Source organism: Lemur catta, chromosome 7 (assembly GCF_020740605.2).
Source record: "Lemur catta isolate mLemCat1 chromosome 7, mLemCat1.pri, whole genome shotgun sequence".
In the NCBI taxonomy this organism is placed as follows: domain Eukaryota; kingdom Metazoa; phylum Chordata; class Mammalia; order Primates; family Lemuridae; genus Lemur; species Lemur catta.
Genome location: NC_059134.1, coordinates 55,959,212 through 55,985,040, shown reverse-complemented (window position 1 = coordinate 55,985,040; position 25,829 = coordinate 55,959,212). Strand labels below are relative to the sequence as shown.

At 35.7% G+C, this 25,829-nt stretch overlaps 1 protein-coding gene and 1 pseudogene across 3 annotated transcripts in view; both read left to right on the top strand.

Annotated features, from left to right (window-relative positions):
• The window catches only part of ACER3 (alkaline ceramidase 3), a 127,177-nt gene that overhangs the window by 98,289 nt on the left and 3,059 nt on the right, over nucleotides 1-25,829 (top strand). For both annotated transcript variants that reach the window (XM_045557301.1, XM_045557302.1), the window contains exons 7-9: nucleotides 9,564-9,622; nucleotides 21,334-21,435; nucleotides 23,817-23,921. In XM_045557301.1, the coding sequence (XP_045413257.1) occupies nucleotides 9,564-9,622; nucleotides 21,334-21,435; nucleotides 23,817-23,921 (266 nt within the window). The remainder of the gene's footprint in view (nucleotides 1-9,563; nucleotides 9,623-21,333; nucleotides 21,436-23,816; nucleotides 23,922-25,829) is intronic.
• Nucleotides 14,736-15,408, top strand: LOC123642312 (annotated as a pseudogene). Its single transcript, XR_006736434.1, has one exon. The product of XR_006736434.1 is annotated as an NADH dehydrogenase [ubiquinone] 1 alpha subcomplex subunit 1-like (transcript).

Here is a 25,829-nt window from a genome sequence, read left to right as displayed (position 1 = left end):
AACATCACATGTATCCTATAAAGATATATAACTATTATGTACCCGTAATAATTTAAAATTTAATAAATTTTAAATAATAATTTGCCTATTATAAACATCAAATGATTTTTCAGTCATTTTATTTTTTTGATTATTTATGGTAGTCTTTTCCCATATAAAAGTTAACTTTTATGTTAAACATGTATACTTTTTCATTTGTGGCTTCTGGGTTTCCTGTCTGTATTAGGCATCCTTCATTAGTAGGAAACAAAGATAAATCTAGCTATTTTAAGTAGGAAGAAAGAATTTAATATAAGAAACTACATGCTTACAAAGTTTTAAATGTAGGAAAACCTGTTCTAGACATTGGCTTAGGCAAAGAATTTCTCACTAAGACCCCAAAGGCATATACAGCAACAACAAAGGTAAATAAATGGGACCTGATGAAATTAAAAAGCTTTTGTGTGGCGAAGGAAATAATCAACAGAGTAAATAGACAACCTACAGAATGGTAGAAAATATTCACAAACTATGCATCTGATAAAGATATAGTATTCAGAATCTACAAAGAACTCAACAAGAAAAAAAAACATTAAAAAGTGGGCAAAAGACATGAACAGAAGTTTTCAAAAGAAGATAGACAAATGGCCAACAAACATGAAGAAATGCTCAGTATCACCAATCATCAGGGAAATGCAAATTAAAAACCACAATGAGATATCACCTTACCTGTGTCAGACTAGCCATCATGAAAAAGTCAAAAAACAATAGATGCTGGCATGAATGCGGAGAGAAAGGAACACTTATACACTGTTGGACTGCAAATTAGTACAACCTCTATGGAAAACAGTATGGAGATTCCTCAAGGAAATAAATGTAGACTTACCATTCCACTCAGCAATCCCACTACTGGGTATTTACCCAAAGGAAAAGAAGTCATTTTATCAAAAAGACACCTGCACTCAAATGTTTATTGCAGCACAATTCACAATTGCAAAGATGTGGAATCAACCTAAGTGTCCATAATCTCATGAGTGGATTAAGAAAATGTATGTGGGTGTGTGGGTGTGTATGTGTATTATGTTACTCAGCCATAAAAAGGAATGAAGTATTGCCTTTTACAACATCTTGGATGGAACTGAAGACCATTATCCTAAGTGAAGTATCTCAGGAATGGAAATACAAACACCACGTATACTCTCTAATAATTAGGAGCTAATCAATGGGCACACACAGGCCCAAAAAGAAGGTAAGGGTCATTAGAAATCAAGAAGTGGGGGAGAGGCAAATACCTTCCTATCGAGTATAGTGACCACTATTCCAGTGATGGGCACACTAAAAGCCCCGACTTAAGCATTATAAAAGGTATCCATGCAACAAAAACATTTGTGCCCCCTTAATATTTTGAAATTTTTAAAAAAAGTTTTAGAAGAAATAAAGCAATAGGATCTAGGCTATGCCTCAAGGAATGACTGCCAGGAATAATGCCAAACTGGCCTGCTAGACTGGAAGACTAAGGAAAAATAACAACTAAATGCAGTGTGGGATCCTGAATAGGATCCTGGCATAGAAAAAGGACACTAGTGGAAGAATTGGTGACATTCAAGTAAAGTTTATATTTCAGTTAATTATAATGTACTAATGTTAATTTCCCTTTTTTGATCATTGCAGAATGATTGTATGTGATGTTAACATTATGGAAAACATGTTGAGGGATATAAAGGTACTATTTTTGCAACTCTTTTGTAAGTCCAAAATTAGTTCAAATTAAAAAGTTAAAAAAAAAAATAACCTGCTAGGGGAGCCACTGTTGTTTTTGCCATAGTTCAAACTACTGACTCGTACTGGAACTGATTCCAAGAACATATTGTCAGCCGGGCATTGTGGCTCACGCCTATAATCCTAGCACTCTGGGAGGCTGAGGCGGGTGGATCGCTCAAGGTTAGGAGTTCGAGACCAGCCTGAGCAACAGTGAGACCCCCGTCTCTACTAAAAATAGAAAGAAATTAGCCGGACAACTAAAAATATATAGAAAAAATTAGCCGGGCATGGTGGCACATGCCTGTAGTCCCAGGTACTCGGGAGGCCCAGGCAGAAGGATTGCTTGAGCCCAGGAGTTTGAGGTTGCTGTGAGCTAGGCTGATGCCACGGCACTCACTCTAGCCCGGGCAACAAAGCCAGACTCTGTCTCAAAAAAAAAAAAAAAAAAAAAACATATTGTCAAAACTATGAGTCAGGGATCAGGCTGTCAACAGCTACTACCCAAGATCGTTGAAGCCAGTCACTGAACATTGTTAGAATGCTAAGTCTGAGTTCAGCACCATTTGTTGAAAAACTCTTCTTTTCTCATGGCTCTGCCATACTATCATTGTTATATATGATATAACATGGAGTTTGTTTCTGGATTCTTTGTTCTGCTTGATTGGCCTATTTGTCTAACCCTGTGCCAATTATATACTGCCCAAATTATTATTGCTTCCTGATAAGACTTTATCTTAGCAAAAAAAAAAAAAAAAAAGCAAGAAGTTGTCATTGCATCCAATTAGACGGTGCATGATTTCAGTTTGTCCCTTTACTGGTAATGTGGTAATGTTAACTTTGATCACTTGGTTAAGATAGTGCCTGTCTGACTTCACTGCAAAGTTACTCTTTGTCCATAATTAGTAAGAATTTTATAGTACAGTAGTACTTTGAGACTTATAAAAATACTGTGAATTTTTCAAACTTTCAATTTATTTTTAACTCTATGGACTCATGTATTCCTATTTTATCCAATGGGTTATGATTTGTTATTTACTTTGGTGTACGAATTGTCTCAGATTTGGCCAGTCAAGCCCTTTGAAGCTGGTGTTTGTGTCCTTTTGACATGTCCCCACCATTCTTTGAGAATTCCTTACCTTTTGGCACAAGATCTTTTAGGCTTATTTTGTTCTTTCCCTGCCAGAGGCCTGGAATCAGCCATTTCTCCGTAGAACCCTGGTTTCTTTCAATGGAGAACAGAATTTAGAAACCAAATCCAGGTGTTAAGTATTTGATTATATATGTCTCCCCTCTATTAGACTGAGCTTATTGAGATCAGGAATAGTGTGTCTTTTCATATTTGGTGAATATCCAGTCTAATGGCTGTCTCTTAGTCAATGTTCAGTAAGTATGTATGCTGTTTTCAAGGTCCCATGCTACAGCACCATCCCACTTGATTCTCCCTCTTTTATTTCCTAATTTCATCCACACAGGCATCTTAATGCCAGCTCACAGAACAAAATATTTGACTTTTTCTGCTTTTCCCAATACACCTTTAGTTCTGTCTTTATTGAGCAATAAAACACAGCCTACTTTTTTTCTTAGCTTCCTTGAGGATGAATACGAGGTCTCAGTTTACATACAACATATTCCTAGGATACTTTAGCAGAGAGAAAACACTAATAATATTTTCATAGTCTTTGGAGTTTGGGGACAAAATAGCTATTAAATATGGAAAGGTAAAAGTTCACTATAAAATATGTGTATTATTAGATGAAAACTGTAAGAAGCAGAAAAGTATATATTCTATTGTTTTTTATTTTTTTTAAAAAAGTAATATTAGAGTATGCATAGAAAAAATGGCAAAGGTCATGTGGCCATCTCTACCCACAGGAGAGCCTGGGAAGTCAAGCTTATATAGCTGAATATATGCCAGCCAAATAAAATCAGTGTCCTATAAAGTCAGATGGAAAGAAGAAATACTGGGTAAGCCATTAGTGGGGTGGGGCATCAGAAGTATGGGGCAGGGTTGGCAGTGCTCTGGAGAGAAGAAAGTTAATTTTTTTTTTCATGGGAAGATCTCTTAGACAAGAAGAAAGTTAATTTGTAAAAGCCCCATTGTACTGCCAGGGTATAGATTGTTTCCTAATCCCTCATTTCATATATTCAGCATGCTCCCTGAGAAATCCATTCCCATTGACTTTTATATGCTGATAATTCTAAATCTCTTTCTTCAGTTCTGGTTTTTCTTTTAAACTTTAGACCTAGATATCTAACTCCTGCCTAGAGGTCTCTACTTAGATATCTCACTGACACCTCAAACTCTGAACATAAACAGAAATGAACTCACCACTTTTTCCCCAGTCTTTCTTTTCTTCATATATTCTCCAAACCTATAAAAAATTTTGCCGTACACCTAATTGCCCAAGCCGTAAACCAGGCCATTGTCCTTTTTTTTTTTTTTTTTTTGAGACAATCTCACTTTGTTGCCCGGGCTAGAGTGAGTGCCGTGGCGTCAGCCTAGCTCACAGCAACCTCAAACTCCTGGGCTCAGGTGATCCTTCTGCCTCAGCCTCCCGAGTAGCTGGGACTACAGGCATGCACCACCATGCCCGGCTAAATTTTTTTGTATATATTTTAGTTGTTTGGCTGATTTCTTTCTATTTTTAGTAGAGACAGGGTCTCGCTCTTGCTCAGGCTGGTCTCGAACCCCTGAGCTAAACGATCCGCCTGCCTCGGCCTCCCAGAGTGCTAGGATTACAGGCGTGAGCCACCGTGCCCGGCCGCCATCATCCTTGACTTTCCTTTCTCCCTAACTCCTATTCAAATTAATTATTAGTCCTCTTTAATCTGGCCATTTCTCTCCATCCCCACTGATATTACCCTAGTCCCCATCTCTCATATTACTGTAATACATTGTCATTGGTCTGTTTCCCATCAGTCTCACTTCCCTCTCATTCTCCACTCAGCACAAGGACATCTTCCTAATACATGAGTCTGATCATATTGAGCTACTGCGGAGACCTTCATTTACTTGACATTGCTCTTAGATACAGTCCACCTCCTTAATGTGATTTGAAAGGCCAGACTTGACCTCTGCTCTCCAATTCCAGTTTTCCTATCCTATACTCCAACAATATACTTCAAGCATCCCTATTTTCTTCTAGTCTCTAGAATGTAAGCTATACCAATAACTCTCTTCCACTTTCTCTCAATGTAACTGAGCTTTAGATATAAAATGAAATATCATATCCTCCATGAAAGACTTTCTAAACTGCATAAGTCTGGATTAGGTGGCCTTCCTATGTGTTTACAAAGTACTCTGTACGGTCCCTGTCACAGAGTTATTATATTATAAATGTCTCATTACTTATCTCTCTCCTCACTAGACTTTGACTGCTGTGAGAGCAGGGATCATGACTTTCTTGTTCACCATGTACATCAGTATAGCTACAGTTATGGATTTAAGCAGGCAATAACACTCTCATAGGGCTTTAATTTTAGTACTGTTTACTTAGCTTTATAGAAGGATACAGGCTGAGAGTTACAGTAGATATAACATCATCTCATCAGGAGAACTGGAGCTATTCTTTTGCACCCTCATCCACATAAATTGTGTACAGCTACCAGGGATGAGAGCCAAGTGTAGTGGAGGTCATTTTAACACGTAGAAACTACAGCCCCTTTATCCTACCACTCTTTATATATGGCATCTTTTCATGCTGTTCTCATGTATTACCAAAGCCTCCAACCTGGGTGAAGTCCTTTACAACACTCCCCATTTATCTCAACTCCACTGTATCGAAGGTTTTGGGAGACTGAGGTTATTCCCAAGCAGACCTGCATCAGTCTAGGCCTGATGTTAACCCTTTATTCACACCATTATATCCCCCGGGTCTAATACAATGCTCAATAAATATTTGTTGGAGTTTATTTAATAGGGAGATCACAGGTAGTTTCTATGGTTACATTATAAAATCCTAAATAAAAATGAGAAGCTATAATAACCCAAGGGGCAGAGGTCATATCAAGGCCTTACAAAAAAGTTTACCTGAAACATCAAGATACAGAACGGTTAAAAGACAAAGTATAGAAAAATATACTGTGCAAATACTAAGCAAAAGAAATATGGTATAGGTTGTGTATCCCTAATCCAAAAATCCAAAATTTAAAATCCTCCAATCCAAAACTTTTTGAGCACCAATATGACATCAAAGGAAATGCTCATTGGAGCATTTTGGATTTCAGATTTTCAGATTAGGGATGCTGAACTGGTAAGTATAATGCTGATATTCCAAAATCCAAAACACTTTTGGTCCCAAGCATTTCCTATAAGGAATACTCAACCTATATAGTTATTTTAGCATCAGATAAAATAGACTTAAAAGGAGAAACATTTCCGATAATAGTGATTACTTCATAGTACTAAAAAGTTCAATTCATCCAAAAACTATGCTAATTTAAAATTTATGTGTACCTTTAAAATAATCTCAAAATATATAATGTAAAAATTGACAGGACTAGAAGAAAAAATAGACAAATCCATAATATTAGGTGATTTTAATACATAGCTGTCAGAAAGAAGGTAATGACAAATACATCAATTGATACAGTATTGATAGAGGATGTAGATTTGAACAACATGATTAAAAAGCTTGACCTAAAGGACATATGTAAAATACCAAACCCCAAAACTGCAGAAAGTCATTTTTTTTCCTAGTACTTGGAGAACATTTACAAAAATTAAGCATATATTGGGTGATACAGAAGTCTTAAATTTCAAAGTATTGGAATCAGAATATAATTTCCACTATAATGCAACTATGTTAGGATATAGAAAATATAATTCTAAATAACCCATGGCTCAAATCATAGAAGAAATTATAAAACACATTTAGAGACATTAAAGAATATCTATTTAATGAATAGCTGTCCCATTATTATAAGACACGGACAACACTAATCATTTATCTTAAAATTAAGAAATTGGGTTCAGCAAAAGCCACTGTGCTATTGGGGTGGAGTAAGGTATTCACAACATATATAATCAAACAAGAGCTAGTATATATAAAGACCTCCTTCAAAACCAATATAAAGAAAGTAGAAGACCCAATAGAAAACAGACGAGACAGTTCACAAGAGTATATCCAAATGGCCAGTAAACACATGAAAAGGTGCTCAATCTTATTAGTCATCAGGGAAATGAAAATTAAAAATACAATGAGGCCAGGCACAGTAGCTCATGCCTATAATTCTAGCATTCTCAAAGGCTGAGGCAGGAGGATCACTTGAGGCCAGCAGTTTGAGACTAGCCTGAGCAAAAGTGAGACCCTGTCTCTATAAAAAATAGAAAAAATAAGACATGGTCTTATGCATCTGTAGTCCCAGCTACTCAGGAGGCTGAGGCAGGGGAGGATCACTTGAGCTCAGGAGTTTGAGGTTGCAGTGAGCTATGATGAGGCCACTGCACTCTAGCCTGGGCAACAGAGTGAGACCCTGTATCCAAAAAAAAAAAAATGCATCAAGATACCACTACACATTCAACAAAATGGCTAAAATCAAAAAGGCTTCATAAAACCAAGTGCTAGCTGGCAAGGATGCTGAACAACCCTCATACATTGCTGGTGGGAGTATAAATTGGTATGACCACTTTGGAAAAGAGTTTGCATAAACTACTAAAGTTGAATATATGCATATATTCTATGATCCATATGACTCCTAGGCATATGCCCAATTTGTACACCAAAAATATATATTAAAGTGTTTACAATAAGGGTTATTATAAATAGCTAAAAATTAGACCCTAATATTCATCAATAATAGGATGGCTATGTAAAATATGCATATTTGATTAAAAGAAGCTTAGCAAAATAAATATTCATTGTATGGTTCCATTTACAATAAAGCTGAAAAACAGACAAAACTAACTCTAAAATTAGTGGTGAAATAGTGGTAAATGTTGGGGAAAAAAAGGTGTAGGGCTTGAGACCAATGAGGTGGTATGCTGTCAAAGTTCCATTTTTTGACATACAAAGTCAAAAATTGCAAAGATGTTTGCTTTATGATAATCATCAAACTGTGTACTTATGTTTTGAGTACTTTTCTGTGTTGTGTTTGTGTGTCTGTGTGCATGTTATATTTGAATTTTAAAAGATTTTTAAAGTTAAAAAAAAAAAGTAAAGTAAGAAAATGACAGACCAAATAGAAAAATAGGTTTGAACAGGTATTTCATAATAGAGGACATCAAATGGCCAGTAAAGATAATGCAGTGTTCAACATATAATCAGAGAAATACATATCAAAACCACATAGATAGAAATTTAGAAGAAGTCTTACTGTATCATGTGTTGGTGAGTATGTGGAGCAAAAGAAACACATTGATTGAAGTATAAATTGACTATAAAGTAGTTTGCCTGTTTTAGTCGTGTATATAATACACATACACACACACTTTGACGCAGCAATTATATTTTTAGGTACATATCCTAGAGAAACTTGGTTACTTATGGGCTATAATGTGTGAATAAGAATATTCATAATAATGAAAACTGGAAACAAGTTAAAAATGTTCATCAACAGTAGAATGGGTAAATTGCAGTATTTTATTTAATTAGTTCGTAGCACCAAAAATCAATAAACCGTGGATATGTATGACAACATAACTGAATAGTAAAAGATAAGACAATCATAAATGCATACAATGCTATTCTGTTGTAATTTAAAATTAAAGTTAATAAAAATTCTATTATAATTCAAAAATAAACAGAGCCTATTTATTTAGGAATGCATATTTAGGTGACCAGTTTAAGTTAGTGAACATATAAAGATAAGCAAGCAAATGTTTATTATAAAAGAAGAGTAGTTTCCTCTAAGGAGGAAAGGAGAGAATTGGACTGGGAAGACACACATGCAGCACTTCTGGGATGTTAACAGGGATCCATTTCTTGCCCTGGGTAGTGCTTTCCCAACTACTGGCTTTGTAAATATTTGTTAAGCTGTACATTTGGATTCTATGCAAATTTTTTTAATTTAGTATTTCACACTTTTAAAATGTAAGTTTTCCTACTTGGTTCAATTTTCCAGGTAGTAATAACCACCCAATGCTTAATACAGAAGAGAAAAAGGAGCCAATGTTAGGAAGATGTGGGAGCATATACAATAAAGAACACAGGAGAATAGGTTAACCTTGGTCAAGAAGTGGGCATCACTTCTTTGCAGACTAGGGATGACAGAAAGAATGCAGGGGGAAGATGCATATGAATGCAGAGACATTTAAGAGAAAAGTTGAAAAGAGTTCAGGTTTATACTGTTGGAAAATGGGAAGCACAATTACCGTATCTGCTGAAATCAAAGCTGAAGGGAAGGAGCTAGGACGTATGAGGTAAAATTACATTATTTGTTCAGGTTTCAGCAGATACTTAAAATTTAATGGATCCATTCAGAATTAAAATTGACATAGGACTTCTGATGCTGGTTATTTACAAGCAGTCTCTTAATTTTTCCTCAGAAGTTAGCAAGATGTACTTACATAATTAACATATTTTTTAAAAATTCTGTTCTTTAAAATATAATGAAAGATAATAAGTGTGGCCAGGCACAGTGGCTCACACCTGTAATCCCAGCACTTAGGAGGCCGAGGTGGGAGGATCACTTGAGCCCAGGAGTTCAGCTGCAGTGAGCTATGATCACACCTCTGTACTCTAGCCCAACAGATTGAGACCCTATCTCAAAAAAATAATAATAAGTGTTTAAATTTAATTTGGAGAGGTATTTTGGTAGGCAAAATGCACTTGCTTTGCCAAAGAATAATGATTGTACTAACTTCATTTTCCTTTCCTATTCAGGTCATGTATGGAATGTTAGTCTTCACATTAGTACTTCGATCTATTTATATTGTTACATGGTAAGTAGTTTGGATCACCTACAGTATGACGGAAGTATATTCAGGCTCATAACAGTAAATCTGTATCTTAAATTGAAATAACACATAAAACCTCACTTCAGCAGAGATGCTGATAGAAAAACTATAACCCAACATTTATTATGTTTTATTATAAGGAATACTAGTTATTCAGGCAAGTTGTTAATAGACATTACATGAAAAGAACAGTTCCAAAATTAAAAAAATTTGAGGAAAGGTGTGTATGATGGCCTCCTTTTGAATATTTATAATGTTGATTCATATATTAAAGACTTTGAAAAATCCTACAGTAAAAAAAAATTATTTTTATCTTTCTCAAACCTACTTGACTAGGGAACCACTTTTACATGACACCTTTGAAGGAAGGCTATTAATGTCACAAAGACTTAGTGTTCCATGAAAGATTGTTTGGGAAATGGGCATAATCTTTGAGAGTTCATGAAAATTAAGTAAGAAATAACATTCATGGCCAGGTGCGGTGGCTCACACCTGTAATCCTAGCACTCTGGGAGGCCGAGGCTGGACGATCTCTTGAGGTCAGAAATTCAAGACCAGCCTGAGCACGAGTGAGACCCTGTCTCTACTAAAAATAGAAAAAAAAAAATTAGCCGGGCATAGTGGCATATGCCTGTAGTCCCAGCTATTTGGGAGGCTGAGGCAGGAGGATTGCTTGAGTTCAGGAATTTGAGGTTGCTGTGAGCTAGGCTGAGCCATGGCACTCTACCCAGGGCAAGCATGAGACTCTGTCTCCAAAAAAAAATAAAAAGAACATTCGTAAAAGTACCTTAAATAGGGCCTGGTCATACAACAGGTGCTCAATAAATAAGTAGTATGATTTGTGGGTTTGTTCTATTTTTTCTTTTTTAATTAAACTTTTAATTTTGATATAACTATAGAAATGCATACATTTTTAAGAAATAAGAGATCCTTGTAAGAGATCCCATGTACCCCTTACCAATTTCTTCAAATGGTGATGTCTTATAAAACCATAGTACAATGTCACAATCAGGATATGACATTGATACAGTCAAGGTACAAAACATTTCCATCATCACAAGTATCCCTGTGTTGCCCTTTTATAACCACATCTATTTCCCTCCTATCTCACCCTACTCTCCACTCCCCATCACTTAACCCCTGGCAATCATTTATCTGTTCTCCATTTCTAAAATTTTGTCATTTCAAGACTGTTATAGAAATAGACTCATATATTAATAGTATAATATTTGGGATTGGCTTTTTGAACTCAGCATAACTCTGAAGATTAATCCAAGTTGTTGAGTGTTTCAATACTTCATTCCTTTCAATGTATATATAGATATACCACAGTTTAACCATTCACCTGTTGAGTAACATCTGGATTGTTTCCAGTTTTTAGCAATCATGAATAAAGCTGCTATGAACGTTTGCATATAGGTGTTTGTATGAACATAAGTTTTCACATCTCTGGAATAAATGCCCAGAGTGGAATTGCTAGATTGTATGGTAATTATATATTTAGTTTTTCTCAAAACTGCTGAACTGTTTTCTAGAGTGGCTCTTCCATTTTTATATTCCCACCAGCAATGTATGAGTGATTCAATTTCTCTGCATCTTCACCAGCCTTTGGTGTTATTACTATTTTTTATTTTAGCCATTCTGATAGATGTGTACTAATAATCTCATTCTTTTAATTTGCATTTTCCTGATGGCTAATGATGTTGAACATATCTTCATGTGTTTATTTGCCATATGTATATCCTTTTTGGTGAAATTTCTGTTCATGTCTTTGCCCATTTTCTCTTTTTTTACAACAAGAGATAATATTTGTCAAATATGTGGTTTGTAAATATTTTCCTCCCAATCTATACCTTGTCTTTTCATTCTCTCTTTCAATGAGCAAACATTTTTAATTTCAATGAGATCAGTTTTACAATTTTCTCTTTATGGATCATGATTTTGGTGTCAAGTCTGAGAACTCTGTACCTTGCTGTAGATGCCAAAGATTTTTTTTTAAAGATTGTATAGTTTTACATTTATATTTACACAAAATAAATCCATGATTTATTCTGAGTTAATTTTATATAGGGTGTAAGGCTTAGGGTGAGGTTTCAGTTCCATTTTTTATCTATGGATGTCCATCTGTTCCAGGACCACTGGTTAAAAAGACTATCCTTTCTCCATTGAACTGCTTTTACACCTTTGTCAAAAATTATTTGGGTATATTTCTGTGGGTCTGTTTCTAGGATCTCTGTTCTGTTCCACTGATTGATATGTCTGTCCACCAATACCACACAGTCATGGAGACTGATTCCTCCTAAGACTTCATTCATCTTTTTCAAAATTGCTTTAGGTATTCAGGTTCCTTTGCCTTTCCTTATAAGTTTTAAAATGATATCATCTAAATTTAAAATATTGTTGGGACTTTGATAGGAATTGTGTTAAACATGTATCTCAATTTGCCGGAGAGTTTACATCTTTACTATGTTGAGACTTCCAATCTGTGGACACAATATGTCTCGATTTATGAAAGTCTTCTTTGATTTCTTTCATCAGCATTTTGTAGTTTTAACTTTTTTTTAAGCAATTGTAAATGGTATTGTACTTTTAAATTTTGGTCTCAACATGTTCATTGTTATTATATAGAAATACAATTGATTTTCTTTGTCTTTTATTCTTCCACCTTGCTGAAATCAGTTCTAGGAAGGTTTTTTGGGTTTTTGTTTGTTTGTTTGTTTTTTGGTACATGTTTTTATTTCCTTTTTGCTTTATTTCCCTGAATTGAACTTGTTTAATCAGTTTTCTCTGTTTTTCATTTTTCAGTTTCATTGATTTCTGCTCTTTATTATTTTCTTCTTTTTGTTTGCTGTGGGTTTATTTTGCATTTCTTTTTCAAGGTTTTTGAGGTGGAAGCTTAGATTACTGATTTCAGACTTTTCCTCCTTCCTAATGAGCATTTAGTGCTGTAAATTTTCCTATCAGCACCACTTTAGCTGTGTCCCACAACTGTTCATATGTTAGAGTTTTATCTTCATTCACCTCATTTTTTTTTAATTTCCCTTGAGACTTCCTCTTTGTCCCATGGATTATTTAGAAGTATGTTGTTTAGCATTCAAGTATTTGGAGATTTTCATGTTATCATTCTTCTTGATTCCTAGTTTGATTCCATTGTGGGCAGAGAACACACTCTATGATTTCATTTCTTTTAAATTTATTGAGGTTTGTATTATGGATCAGGCTAATATACCAAGGATACTTATGCCAAGTAGATCGTAGCGTATGTTCCATGTTTGCTTGAAAAGCATATGTATTCTGCTATTGTTGAGTGAAATCTTCTATAAATGTCAGTTAGATCTTCTTGGTTGATGGGTGTATCAGTGTTCCCCAAGACCACTCTCAGGTTCATTGATTCGCTAGAAGAAATCACAAAACTCAGCAAAGATGTTATAATAACCTCCTTTATTAAAAGGATTTGTTCTGTAAAATTTGGATTCAGTCAGAAGGCTGCACTCAAGGATCCAGAAGGCTACATGTGGCACCAAGGCTGCAGGTTCCCCACCCCTTTATTACCTAGAGATCAAACTGATATAGTACGGCCAAAAAAACTAGGTGTTCAATATAAATCATATTAGCATAAACTATCTGGAATGGCTCAAAGTGTCAGGTATACAAGGACACTCTTATTGTGCAAGACTTTGGAAGGACTCAGAAGTTATCTCCCTGGAGTTAGTCAAGGACAAGTCCTTTATTTGGAATAAGCAGTTTGTGCCTGGTGAGTTAGCTATTTAATGCACAATGGTGTTTTCAGTTCTTCTGTTCACTTGTTGATTTTCTGTCTAGTTGTTCTGCCAATTGTTGAGAAAGGATTGTCAAAGTCTCCAAACACAATTTTGGATTTGTCTGTATTTCTCCTATAGTCTATTAGTTTTTGTTTCACATATTTTGTAGCTCTATTCTTAGGTGCATAAACATTTAGTATTGCTATGGCTTCTTGGTAGATTGACCCTTTTGTCATTATGTTATGTCCTTCTCTGTCTCTGGTAATTTTCTTTGCTCTGAAGTCTAATTTATCTGATTAATACAACCATGTTTACACAGGTTTCTTTTTTTTTCTTTTTTTCTTTTTGTTTTTCGCCAAGTCCTGATGGCATCAAAGACATAGGTGTCTTTTGATTAATGTTTGCATGATATATCTTTTTCCATCCTTTTACTTTCGGTCTGCTTATATTGTTATATGTGAAATGTGTTTCCTTTTGACATCATATATTAATAGTTGAGTCATGTTTTTTAATCCTCTCTTCTAGTATCTTTTAATTGGTATGTTTAGAGCATTACATTAATGTAATTATTAATATATTAGGGCTTAACTCTGCCATTTTATTTTTTGTTTCCCCATCACCACACACACATACACAAAATGAACCAGGACCATCAAAGAGGTATACTGTGGGCTGGTCTAGAAAAAAATTTGCCCTCCAGTAAAAGCAGTTGACAAGTTGCCTTATCTTTCAGCCTCAGTTTTAGGTAGGAAAAATAACTCCCCTGAGTATTTGTAAAGAAATGTACCCTTAATGTGGGCCCCTCAGGGTTTCTGCAGATGGAGATCAAACATGTGCACATAATTAATAATTCCAAACCGAAGGAAGAAAAAAGGCCACCATAAGCAAAAGTCAGGAGAAACAGAAAACAGCAGAAATAACCCCTTCAAATCAGTTGCTGAAATGCAAAGTAACTATTTAGAAAATGTTTAATGAAATGAAAGAAAGTGAAAATGAGACCAAGGAACATGAGACTATCAAAAATGAAAGTCAAGATATATGAAAGAGAATCAAGGAACTTCTGACATTAAAAATAAAATCATTAAAATAGGGCCAGGCACGGTGGCTCACACCTGAAAGCCTAGCTCTTTGGGAGGCCGAGGTGGGAGGATCACTTGAGCCCAGGAGTTTGAGACCAGACTGAGCAACACAATGAGACCTCATCTCTATAAAAAATTTAAAAATTAGCAGAGTATGGTGGTATATGCCTGTAGTTCCAGCTGCTGGAGGAAGCTAAGGCAGGAGGACCATTTGAGCCCAGGAGTTTGAGGTTTCAGTGAGCTATGATGATGCCACTGTAGTCTAGCCTGGGAAACAAGGCGAGACATGGTCTCAAAAAAAAAAAAATCATTGAAATAAAAAATACAATGGATAAGTCAAAAGTAGGTTGACACAGATGAAGAGAAAATGAATGAATTTGGAAGATAAGCCTAAATAAAGAGAAAATGAAGGAATTTGGAAGATATGCTTAAATAAATAAGTCAGAAAACATCACAGAGATATAACACATGTCTAACTGTAGTTCCAAAAGGAGAGAATAGCAAAAATAGGGAAAGCAGAAATATTAAAAGAAGTAATAGGTGAGAATTTTCAAGAAGCAGAATTTTGGCCTAGGTAACCGTGCCAGATGTGGTTTGAGATTCTCCTTGGACTTGCCGTCATGGGCACATGCTTGGTCATCCCCGGAGTGGCTACTGAGTACATCCACATGTTCACTAACGGTGGCGAGGAAAAAGGGTTGCCCATTTTGTATATCATTGGAGTTTGATGGAAAGAGGTGCATCTCTGGAGTTAATTGTTACTGTGTGTCAAAGGGTTTGGAGAACATTGATTAAAGCAGCATTTTCCTGATTGATGAAAAAATAACTCAGTAATGGCCATCTACTCCTGCTAGAAGGTTATACAATGTATTATGTAGCATGCAGTATGTTACATAGTGCTTAATAAAAATAAAATGAAAAAGAAAAAAAAGAATTTTCTAGAATTGAGAAAAGACATGACCTTGTCTCTACAAAAACAATTTAAAAATTAGCCAGGTAAGGTGACATGTGCGTGTAGTCCCAGCTACTCAGGAGGCTGGGGCAGGATGATCACTTGAGCCCAGAGTTTGAGGTTACATTGAGCCGTGATCCTGCCACTGCACTCCAGCCTGAGCAACAGAGCATGACTCTGTCTCAATCAATCAATCAATAAATAAAATAAAACATACAGTTAAAGAAGCCACTCTGAGTATATGACAAAAAAGAGAAAGAAATGGAAAACAAAACAGACTCAATAGGAATATTACTGAATAGATAATGTTGAGCCAGAATAGAAGAACCAACATTAAAAAGGGGGCAGGGGACAGAGAAAATGGAAGGGAGGAAATCACCAAAATAGTTCAAAAAAATATTCTGTTATTGAACAATATGAGTTACTAGATTGAAAGAGCCCACTGGATACCTAGCACAATGGATGGGCATAAACCCATGCCGGTTTCAGAATTCTAGAACAAGGAAGGACTCCACATGTTTATAGAGTTGGGAGTCAGTTATACATACAATGCATCAGAAATCAGAATGGCTCTGGACTTACCAAAGTAACATCAGAAACAAGCAGTCAGTAGATCAATGTCTTCAAATTTCTAAAGAAAAATTATTTCTAACCTACAATTCTATAGTCAGCCAAACTATCAATAAAGTATGGAGAAAAATATATTTTCATACATTCAATTTCTCAAAAAAACAAACCTTATATCCCATAAACTATTGCTTAGGAACCTGTTGAATGGTATTTCACCTAAATGGGAGAGTAATACAAAAAGGAAGAACGCATGTGTACAAGATAGGAGATCCTATACAAGAGAGAGGTGAAGGCTGTTCCCAAGGTGAAGGGAAGGGATGACAGCTGTACACTAGATAGGCAGCCAGTCCACAATGAAGCAATATGACTACAGACAGAGATATGTTGAGGGCCTTCTGTATTACATACTCTTGCACCTATTAATATACGGGTAGTAAGTCCTCAGAATCTTATCAGAACTTAGCTTGCATGGACCATGTGCTGATGTTCTTGCTCTCTTCTTCGTGCCTTGCTACCTGGATAATCAAAGACATTCATTTCACCCCACAGAAGAATTTTGTTTTGAACTCCTCCTGAGAGCTGAAGATTGGCCATGGTAAGTTTAGAAGCAGAAAATACACAGCACCCCACTCCTACTGATCATATTCCTGTCATATTTCAGCACCTGGCCCACACTATCAGATGCCTTCACTGTGTTGAGCCCTATGTTTCCTGAGACTCATTCTTGCCCTCCCCAAATGGGGACTGTGATAAACTCTCTGAAAAGTTGAAGCCAGATTATGACTCTTTTAAGCTTATCTTCTCTTGAGAACCTTCATCAAGCAGTGGTAATAATGCCCTGTCCATACATTGCCATGTTTGTGCTTTGCTGATGATTTTTAAATTAATCACTTTTATGTTCATTTATATGCAAATACTTGTAGTTAAATAACAAAATATTTGAAAATATCTATTATTGCTATCTACCATATTTAAAAATAAAGTAGAAAAACTACATGATGATACCAAGATTTAGAGAAAGCATTCTGTAAAATTCAACACCTATTTATGACCTTAAAAAAGACAAAATAAAACCAAAAACCTTTACAAACTAGTAATAGATAGGAACTTTCTTAACCTATGAACTCTATAGCATATAATGCACTTAATCATGATATATTTTTAAAATTCCCTTTAAAATCAAGAGTAAAACTAGGACATATACTGTCACACTCACCATTTCTATTCAACATTATACTGTTAAAAGTCCTGTCAAACATGGTATTTGCAGATAATATGATCATGTACAGAAAATTTCACAGAACATGTACAAAAAAGCTAGAAACAATGAAATTTAGCAGAGTCACAAGATTCTATTCAGTATTAAAAAAATCTTATTTCTATGTACTAGCAGTGAACAATTAGAAAAAAATTTTAAAGTACAATTTATAATAACATCAAAAAAAAAAACCCAAAATGTTTAAGGACCAAATTTAACAAATATATATATATAAATTGTACCGTTAAAACTATAACACCTAATTTTTGCTAAGATAAATTGAAGACCTAAATAAATGGAGATATATACCATTTTATGGATTAGAAAACTCAATATTGTTAAGATGTCAATTCTTCCAAACTGATTTGTAGGTTCAATACAATCGCAATCAAAATCTCTGCAGCCTTGTTGATAAAAATTGAGAAACTGATTCTGACATTAACATGGGGATACAAAAAATCTATAGTAGACAAAAAATAAAAAAACTGTTTTGAAAAAGAAAAGGACAAAGTTAAAAGACTTACACTACTTGATTTACCCTATGCTATACTAATCAAGACAATGTTGTATTAGTGGTAAGGATGAAATACAGATCAATAGAACATCCAAAAATAGACCCATACACTGATACTGTCCTGATTTTCAATAAATGTGCCAAGGTAATTCAGTGGGAAAAAGATAATCTTTTCAACAAATTGTTCTGGAACAACTGAATGTTCTTATGGAAAAAATCGAACTTCAACCTCATACCATTATAAAAATTTAATAGAAGTTAGTCATATCTCTAAATGTAAAAGCTAAAATTATAAAACTTCTAGAATAAAATATAGGAGAAGTCTTTGTGGCCTCTGGCTAGGCAAAGATTTATTAATTAGGACACAAAAAGCACACACTATAAAGAAAAAAATAGATAAATTGAACTTCATCAATATTAAAAACTTTTGTTCTTCTGCCAGGCATGGTGGCTCACATCTGTAATCCTAGCACTCTGGGAGGCCAAGGTGGGAGGATTGCTTGAGCTCCAGGAGTTCAAGACCAGCCTGAGCAAGAGAGAGACACCGACCGTCTCTACTCAAAATAGAAAAATTAGCGGGGCATTGTGGTGTGTGCCTGTAGTCCCAGCTCTTCAGGAGGCTGAGGCAGGAGGATCCTTTGAGCCCAGGAGTTTGAGTTTGCAGTGAGCTAAATGACACCACTCACTTCAGTCTACCCAGGACGACAGAGTGAGACACTTGTCACACACAAAAAAATTTTTCCTTCAAAAGATAGCATTCAGAAAATGAAAGGCAAGTCACAGACTTGGAGAAAATATTTGCAAAATATACATCCAACGAAGGATTTACATATAGAATATATAAAGAACTCTTACAACTCAATAAGGTGGCAAACAATACTGTATCAAAGAAGATATATGGATAGTAAGCACATGAAAATATGCTGAATAACAGTCATTAGGGAAATCCAAATTAAGCCGCAGTGAGATACCACTACACATCTACCAGAACAGCTAAAATAAAAAAGGACTGACATACCAGTGTTGATGAGGATAAGGAACATTTGGAACACTCATATACAGCTGGTAGGAATGTAAAATGGTACTGTCACTTAGGAAAATAGTTTAGCAGTATCTTCAAAAAGTTAAATATTTACTGGCCATAGAACCCAGTCATTCCTCTTCTAGCTATTTATCTAAGAGAAATGAAAGTATATGTCCATGCAAAGTGTTAGTTATGAATGTTCATAGCTACTTTATTTGTAATAGTCAAAAACTGGAAACAATACAAATGTCCACCAGCATTTGGACAGATAAACAAAATGTGCTATATCCATACAATGGAGTACTACTCAGCAATAAAAGGAAGCAACATGGATGAATCGCAAAATAATTACACCAAGTGAAAGAAGCCATACAATAAAGGATATATATTGTATGATCCTACTTATGTAACATTCTAAAAAAATATTAACTAACCTTTTGGAGGTGATAGATATATTTATTATCTTGATTGTGGCGGTGGTTTAATACGTGTATACAGATGTATTCATGAGATCTACAATTTAAATATATGCAGTTTGGCTGGGTGCAGTGGCTCATGCCTGTAATCCCCGCACTCTGGGAGGCCGAGGTGGGAGGATAGCTTGAGGCTGGGAGTTTGAGATCAGCCTGGTCAACATAGCGACACCCCTTCTCTACAAAAAAATAAGAAAAATTAGCTGGGCATGGTTGTATGTACCTATAGTCCCAGCTACTCAGGAGGGTGAGGCAGGAGGATCACTTGAAGCACAGGAGTTTGAGGCTGCAGTGAGCTGTAATCATGCCACTGCACTCCAGCCTGGGCGACAGAGCAAGACCCTGTCTCTACAAAATAAGTAAATAAATAAATGCAGTTTAAGGTAAGTTAGTTATACCTCATTGAAGCTATAAAAAATATATAAGTTGCTGTTGTTATTTTTGGTAACTCACCAAGCTTCAATTTTTCTCATCAGTGAAGTAAAAATAATAATATTTGCCTCACAGGGTTTATTTGAAGATTTTGTGTGTGTGTGCACACACACCCTGTCCACATAATACCTCCATGTCACTCTCTCACCCCTTTCTAGGCCTTATTTTTCTTCAAGGTATATATAACCAGTTATGTATTTACTTGTTTACCTCCCCCAACTATACTGTAAGTTTTTTGAGAACAAGGACTTTATATTATTCCCTGCTACCTTCCCAAATGCTTAGAACAATGCCTGGCACACAGTAAGTACTCAGTATATATTATTAAGTGATTTAATGAATGAATGTGTGTGTGTGTTTAAACTACAGTGCCTGAGATGGAGCATGTGACTCAATCGTGTTAATTCTAACTTACCATCCCCCCCCCTTCTATGGAACTGAAAAAGCTGTTGGGCACTTTCAGATTACCTTCCTGATATACTTGGCAGTCTTGGTGGCCCATTCTCTCCCAGTACCTTTAAGTGGCTAAATATAAGTAGGCAAATGTATTAGAGAGTTTAATAGATAGGTTTGCTGTTGTTATTTTTCTTTTCTTACAAAAGTTTATTCTTAAATGTACAATAGACTCCAAGACAACACTTCATTTTAGCTATAGGTGGCAAAAGATGTTGTGGCAGGGAATATAGATGTTTAAATAGGAATCAAGGGTCACCATCACCTCAGGCACAAGGAACAGCTTACTTTTTGCCAGATTTCTTAATTCCACCTGTGGGGGGGGGGGGCTCTTCCCCATGGCCTTCGCTTTTAGTTCCTCAAGTTTCTTCTGCTCCTCTTTTTGTTTCTGCTTAAACGCTTTATCTTTCTCGTCCATCTCCTTGGCCTCTTCTTGGGCTGTATTAGGGGCTTTTTCTTGCCACCTTCACAGCGGGACATGGCACTGCCTCCCCTTCCCCAGACCCTACCCAGGTTTGATTTTTTTTTTTTTTTTTTGAGACAGAGTCTCGCTTTGTTGCCCAGGCTAGAGTGAGTGCCGTGGCATCAGCCTAGCTCAAAGCAACTTCAAACTCCTGGGCTCAAGCAATCCTTCTGCCTGGGCCTCCCGAGTACCTGGGACTACAGGCATGCACCACCATGCCCGGCTAATTTTTTCTATATATATTTTTTTAGTTGGCCAGATAATTTCTTTCTATTTTTAGTAGAGACAGGGTCTCGCTCTTGCTCAGGCTGATCTTGAACTCCTGAGCTCAAACAATCCACCCGCCTCGGCCTCCCAGAGTGCTAGGATTACAGGTGTGAGCCACCGCTCCCAGCCCAGGTTTGCTTTTAATAGTAACAAAAACCTTTCCTTCTCATGAAAGTGATGACTTTTAGCTGGGCGCAGTAGTACCCACCTGTAGTCCCAGCTACTTGGGAGGATCACTTGAGCACCAGAAATGCAAGGATGTAGTGTGCTGTATGATTACACTGCGAACAGCCACTGTACTCCAGCAGCCCAGGCAACAAAGTGAGACCCCATTCCTAAAAAAAGAAAGAGAGAGAGAGAAGAAAGAAGAAAGAAAGGGATGACTTTAATCTCTGATCATGACATGAGTTGAGAAAATTTTATTTTGCTTTTCTTTTTTTTTCCCCACAGGGTTTATCCATGGCTTAGAGGACTGGGTTATACATCCTTGGGTATATTTTTATTAGGATTTTTCTTATGGAATATAGATAACATCTTTTGTGATTCACTGAGGTAAGGTATATTTTCATTCCTTGAGAAATATTTTCAGGGAAGCATTCCAGTTATTCAAATGTTGACTACATCTTTGAAACCTGCCTGATCTGCTTCATTGAATAAATAAGAATGATTTGTAATAAGCACATAAAATACATGTAAAATTTGCACTTTTTCATATGCCTAATGTTATTTTCTTAAAAAGATAAGTGTTCCTTTTAATAGCAATTATGTATTGACAGGAGTTTGAATCTTAGACTAGGTCTCAGGATTCTAGTCTGTTACTAAGACACTATCTTTCTGGGCCTCAATATCTATAAAATGAGCATGTTAAATAGATTAAACTAGGGGGTCCTTCCAGCTCAAAATTCTGTGACCTAACGATTTTGCATAATCAAAACTGAGGACAGAGGAATATGTTGAACAAAACCACAGGGAGACAATCAGCAAAATTCATACTGTAGGAAATCTACAGGATAAGTGATCTGGTCCCTTCAGCTAATAAATGGCAGAGGGGAAGAAAAGAGGGAGCAAGAACATATAGATTAGAGACTTAAGAGATATATCAACCAAATACAATGTGTTGGCCCTTTTGAATCCTGATTTCAAACCAACTGTAAAAAAAAAATAAGAGAAATTTGGACTGTTGATCAGTAATTGAAAATGTAATGATATTAAGGGATTATTGTTGATATTTCTAGGAGTTAAGTGGTATTCGTGGTTATGTTTTAAGGAGGTTTTCATCTTTTAGAGATACATACTAAAATATTTAGAGATTAAAATGATACAATATCTGGGATTTCTTCAAAATAACATGAGAAGGAGAAGTGGATGAGGGTTTAGGTGACACAGATTGACCATAAATTAATAATTGTTGAAGTTGGGTAATGCATACATTATTATTTTGTCTACTTTTATACATATTTGAAATTCTCCATAGTAAAAAGTTAAATAAGTTAATGTAGACTTTAATTGTAAATAAGTAATACACCGTGCTTATAAAACTAAGATCTAGGTGAGTGGTTATGAATCAAGGAATACCCAGCAGAACCCCCCATTGGAGCTTTTACACTGTTCATCATCCCTTGCCATACTGTTTTCCAAAGTATATTTTGAGGAATAGTATTCCTAGCAGAATGTCCATGAAGAAATGATTCTGTATTCAAATAAGTATGGGAAACATTATATAGTTTATTGCCCTCCTGGAGATTTTTAATGCATATTAACAGATTAAAGGCTTTGGAAAATCCTACCATAAATAAAAGTAGGCTCTTGGCCAGGCGCGGTGGCTCACTCCTGTAATCCTAGCACTCTGGGAGGCCGAGACGGGTGGATCGCTCGAGGTCAGGAGTTCGAGACCAGCCTGAGCGAGACCCCGTCTCTACTAAAAAAAATAGAAATAAATTATCTGGACAACTAAAAATATGTATAGAAAAAATTAGCCAGGCATGGTGGCGCATGCCTGTAGTCCCAGCTACTCGGGAGGCTGAGGCAGTAGGATCGCTTAAGCCCAGGAGTTTGAGGTTGCTGTGAGCTAGGCTGACGCCATGGCACTCACTCTAGCCCGGGCAACAAAGTGAGATTCTGTCTCAAAAAAAAAAAAAGTAGGCTCTTATAGGAAGTAATTGTCTCAAAAATATGTGGATTATCTAGAAAAATAATTTGGTGTTTCACATTGGTTTTTCTCCTCTAATAAATGTTACTATGGTATACATTTAATCAAAAGATCCAGAATTTGAGACCCAGCTGAGCCACTAGTTGAGTGACTTGGGCAACTCAATTTTTTTTAATTTTAGGTTCCTAATCTGTAAAGCAAAGCTAATAATCACCTCCTCAAAGAATCCCTGACTATGAAGTGAAATAATAGATATAAAAGGACTTTATAGAATGTATGTTGCTGGACTAAGATGATGACTGTAGGACATAGGAAAAACATGTCTCCAGTTTCTTGAGTGGATAGCTAACTAGACTATTGTTTCACAAAGTGTGTTACAGAAAACACTTGTTCCAATAAGTGTTCATAAGTATTACCTGAAAAGGGGGTTCCATGGATTAGTAGGTTACCTGAAAAACTAAAGATAACTCTTTATGGTCGGACTTTTCAGAGCCTTTAATGTGTTAATATGCATTAAAAAATCTCCAAAAGGGCAATAAATTATATAATGTTTCCCACAATTATTTGACTAGAGTCATTTCTTAATGGAACTTCTACCAGGAATATTATTCCTCAAAATACACTTTGGAAAACGAAATGTCAGACTAAGGAGACTCAAGGAAATTAAATAATTTCCATATTTGAGAATGATATTAAATATTTCAAAATGCTCTAAGGCTGTCAGCATTAGTTGCTAAACATTTTAAAAATTTAACGTGGTGATTTTTTCCCCTTCTCCACACAGGAACTTTCGAAAGAAGTTGCCGCCTATCATAGGTATTACCACACAATTTCATGCATGGTGGCATATTTTAACTGGCCTTGGTTCTTACCTTCACATCCTTTTCAGGTAGGAAATAGAGACTTTTTAGCCTAGTATTGCAGTTTTCTGTGGGTTTTTTTGTTTTGTTTTTTGTTTTCTCTTCAAATAGAACAGTATAAATATAAAATGTTAGACACAGAATCAGGAACTTATGTTCCAGCTTTGTCTACCACTGAGTAACTTTAAGCAAGTCCCTCACCAGTTTCAGAAAACTGAAACTCAGTTTTGTCATCCTTAAGGTAAGGCAGTTACTAATTGACCTCTGAACCATGATCTATATTATATTCTAAGTCGATCATTCATCTCCTTTTTTAGTGCAGGTAGGATATAAACATTTCCAGTTTCTTGTTGATCAGCATATCTCTGTTTGTAAAGAACAAATTTAGAAGAAAAAAAAAAAAAAACAGCAGGCCGATTCCCTACATAGGGAACTATGAAAGCTCAAGTGCCTGAAGTACCTAGCTTCATCAGTCTCCTTCCCCTAAAATAAATTGGTTGCTACTTCTATCCTCCCTCCTTTCTCTTCCCCTATTAAAAAGTCTGTGGGAAGTCAGCCATTTATAGTAAAATCAGACTGAGACCTCTCACTGATCACCCCATCCAACTAATATCTCCATATCACTCTCTCTCCCCTTACCAGGCCTTATTTTTCTTCAAAATATTTATAACCAGTTATGTATTTATTTACTTGTTTACCTCCCCCAACTATACTGTAAGTTCCTTGAGAGCAGGGACTTTATCTTTTTCACTGCTACCCTCCTAAATGCTTAGAACAATTCCTGGCACATAGTAAGCACTCAGTATATATTGTTAAATGATTTAATGAATGAATGTATACATACTGATCTCTTTACCAGTGGATCAGGCTGTGTTTAACCTCAAATGCTTCTCAGGAATTGAGAAAGCTGAAATATTTGTAGAAAGGGAAAGAAAATTTTCCTTTGAACAAATGTGAAAATTTACTCAAGTGAAATTTTAAAAATATCTCCCATAATAACATTTGCATCTCATGTATCTGGAGATTAACTTTTCATGCAACCTGAATTATCTAAATGGGGGAAATGAATTGTTCAATTAATACAAAATTTCAGTTATCAAGATGAATAAGTTTTAGAGATCTGCTGTATAGCCTAGTGCCTACAGATGACAATACTGTATTATGCCCTTAAAAATTTTGTTAGTAGATCTCAAGTGTACCAGAAAAATAAGAGCGGGGCATGAGGAAACTTTTGGAAGTGATGGATATGTTTATTACCTTGACTGTGGTGATGGTTTCATGAGCGAATGCATAAGTCCAAACTCATCAAATCATGTACATTAAGTATGTGCAATTTTTTGTATATCAATTATACCTCAAAATAAAAGCTGTTATTTAAAAAGGGTAGATTTGGAACTGAGATACAGTAACTTAATAACTGGTAAATCTGGTATGACTAAAAGAAAAGAGGAAAAGCATAAATAACCAGCATCAGAAATGTAAAAGAAAACATTACTATTGATGCTGCAAATATAAAAAGATAAAACAATATTTTTAACAACTTTATGTAATGGATACTTCTGTTTATGTTTGAAATTTCCCATAATAAAAAGTTTGAATTTTAAGCTCATAGTCTTCATTACAGTCCTGTGAGGCAAGTATTATTTTATGCTTGAGGAAAAACAAGCTCAAAGAAGTCAAGCACTTCACGCATGATCACATGGCCAATTAGTGTTATCAGCTGAATTTGAGCCCAGGGACAGACTCCCGTGAGACCTTAGAAATTATGTAACATAACTTCTTCATTTGACGGTGAAGGAAGTGAGGGCCCAGAGAGAAGTGACTTGCCCAGGGTTACTGGCTAGTTAAGTAGAATACAGTGTATTGGCTAACAGTTAAACAGAACCTGAATTCAATTGGTACCTTGAATGAAATGTTTGACCTTACTGAGACCATTT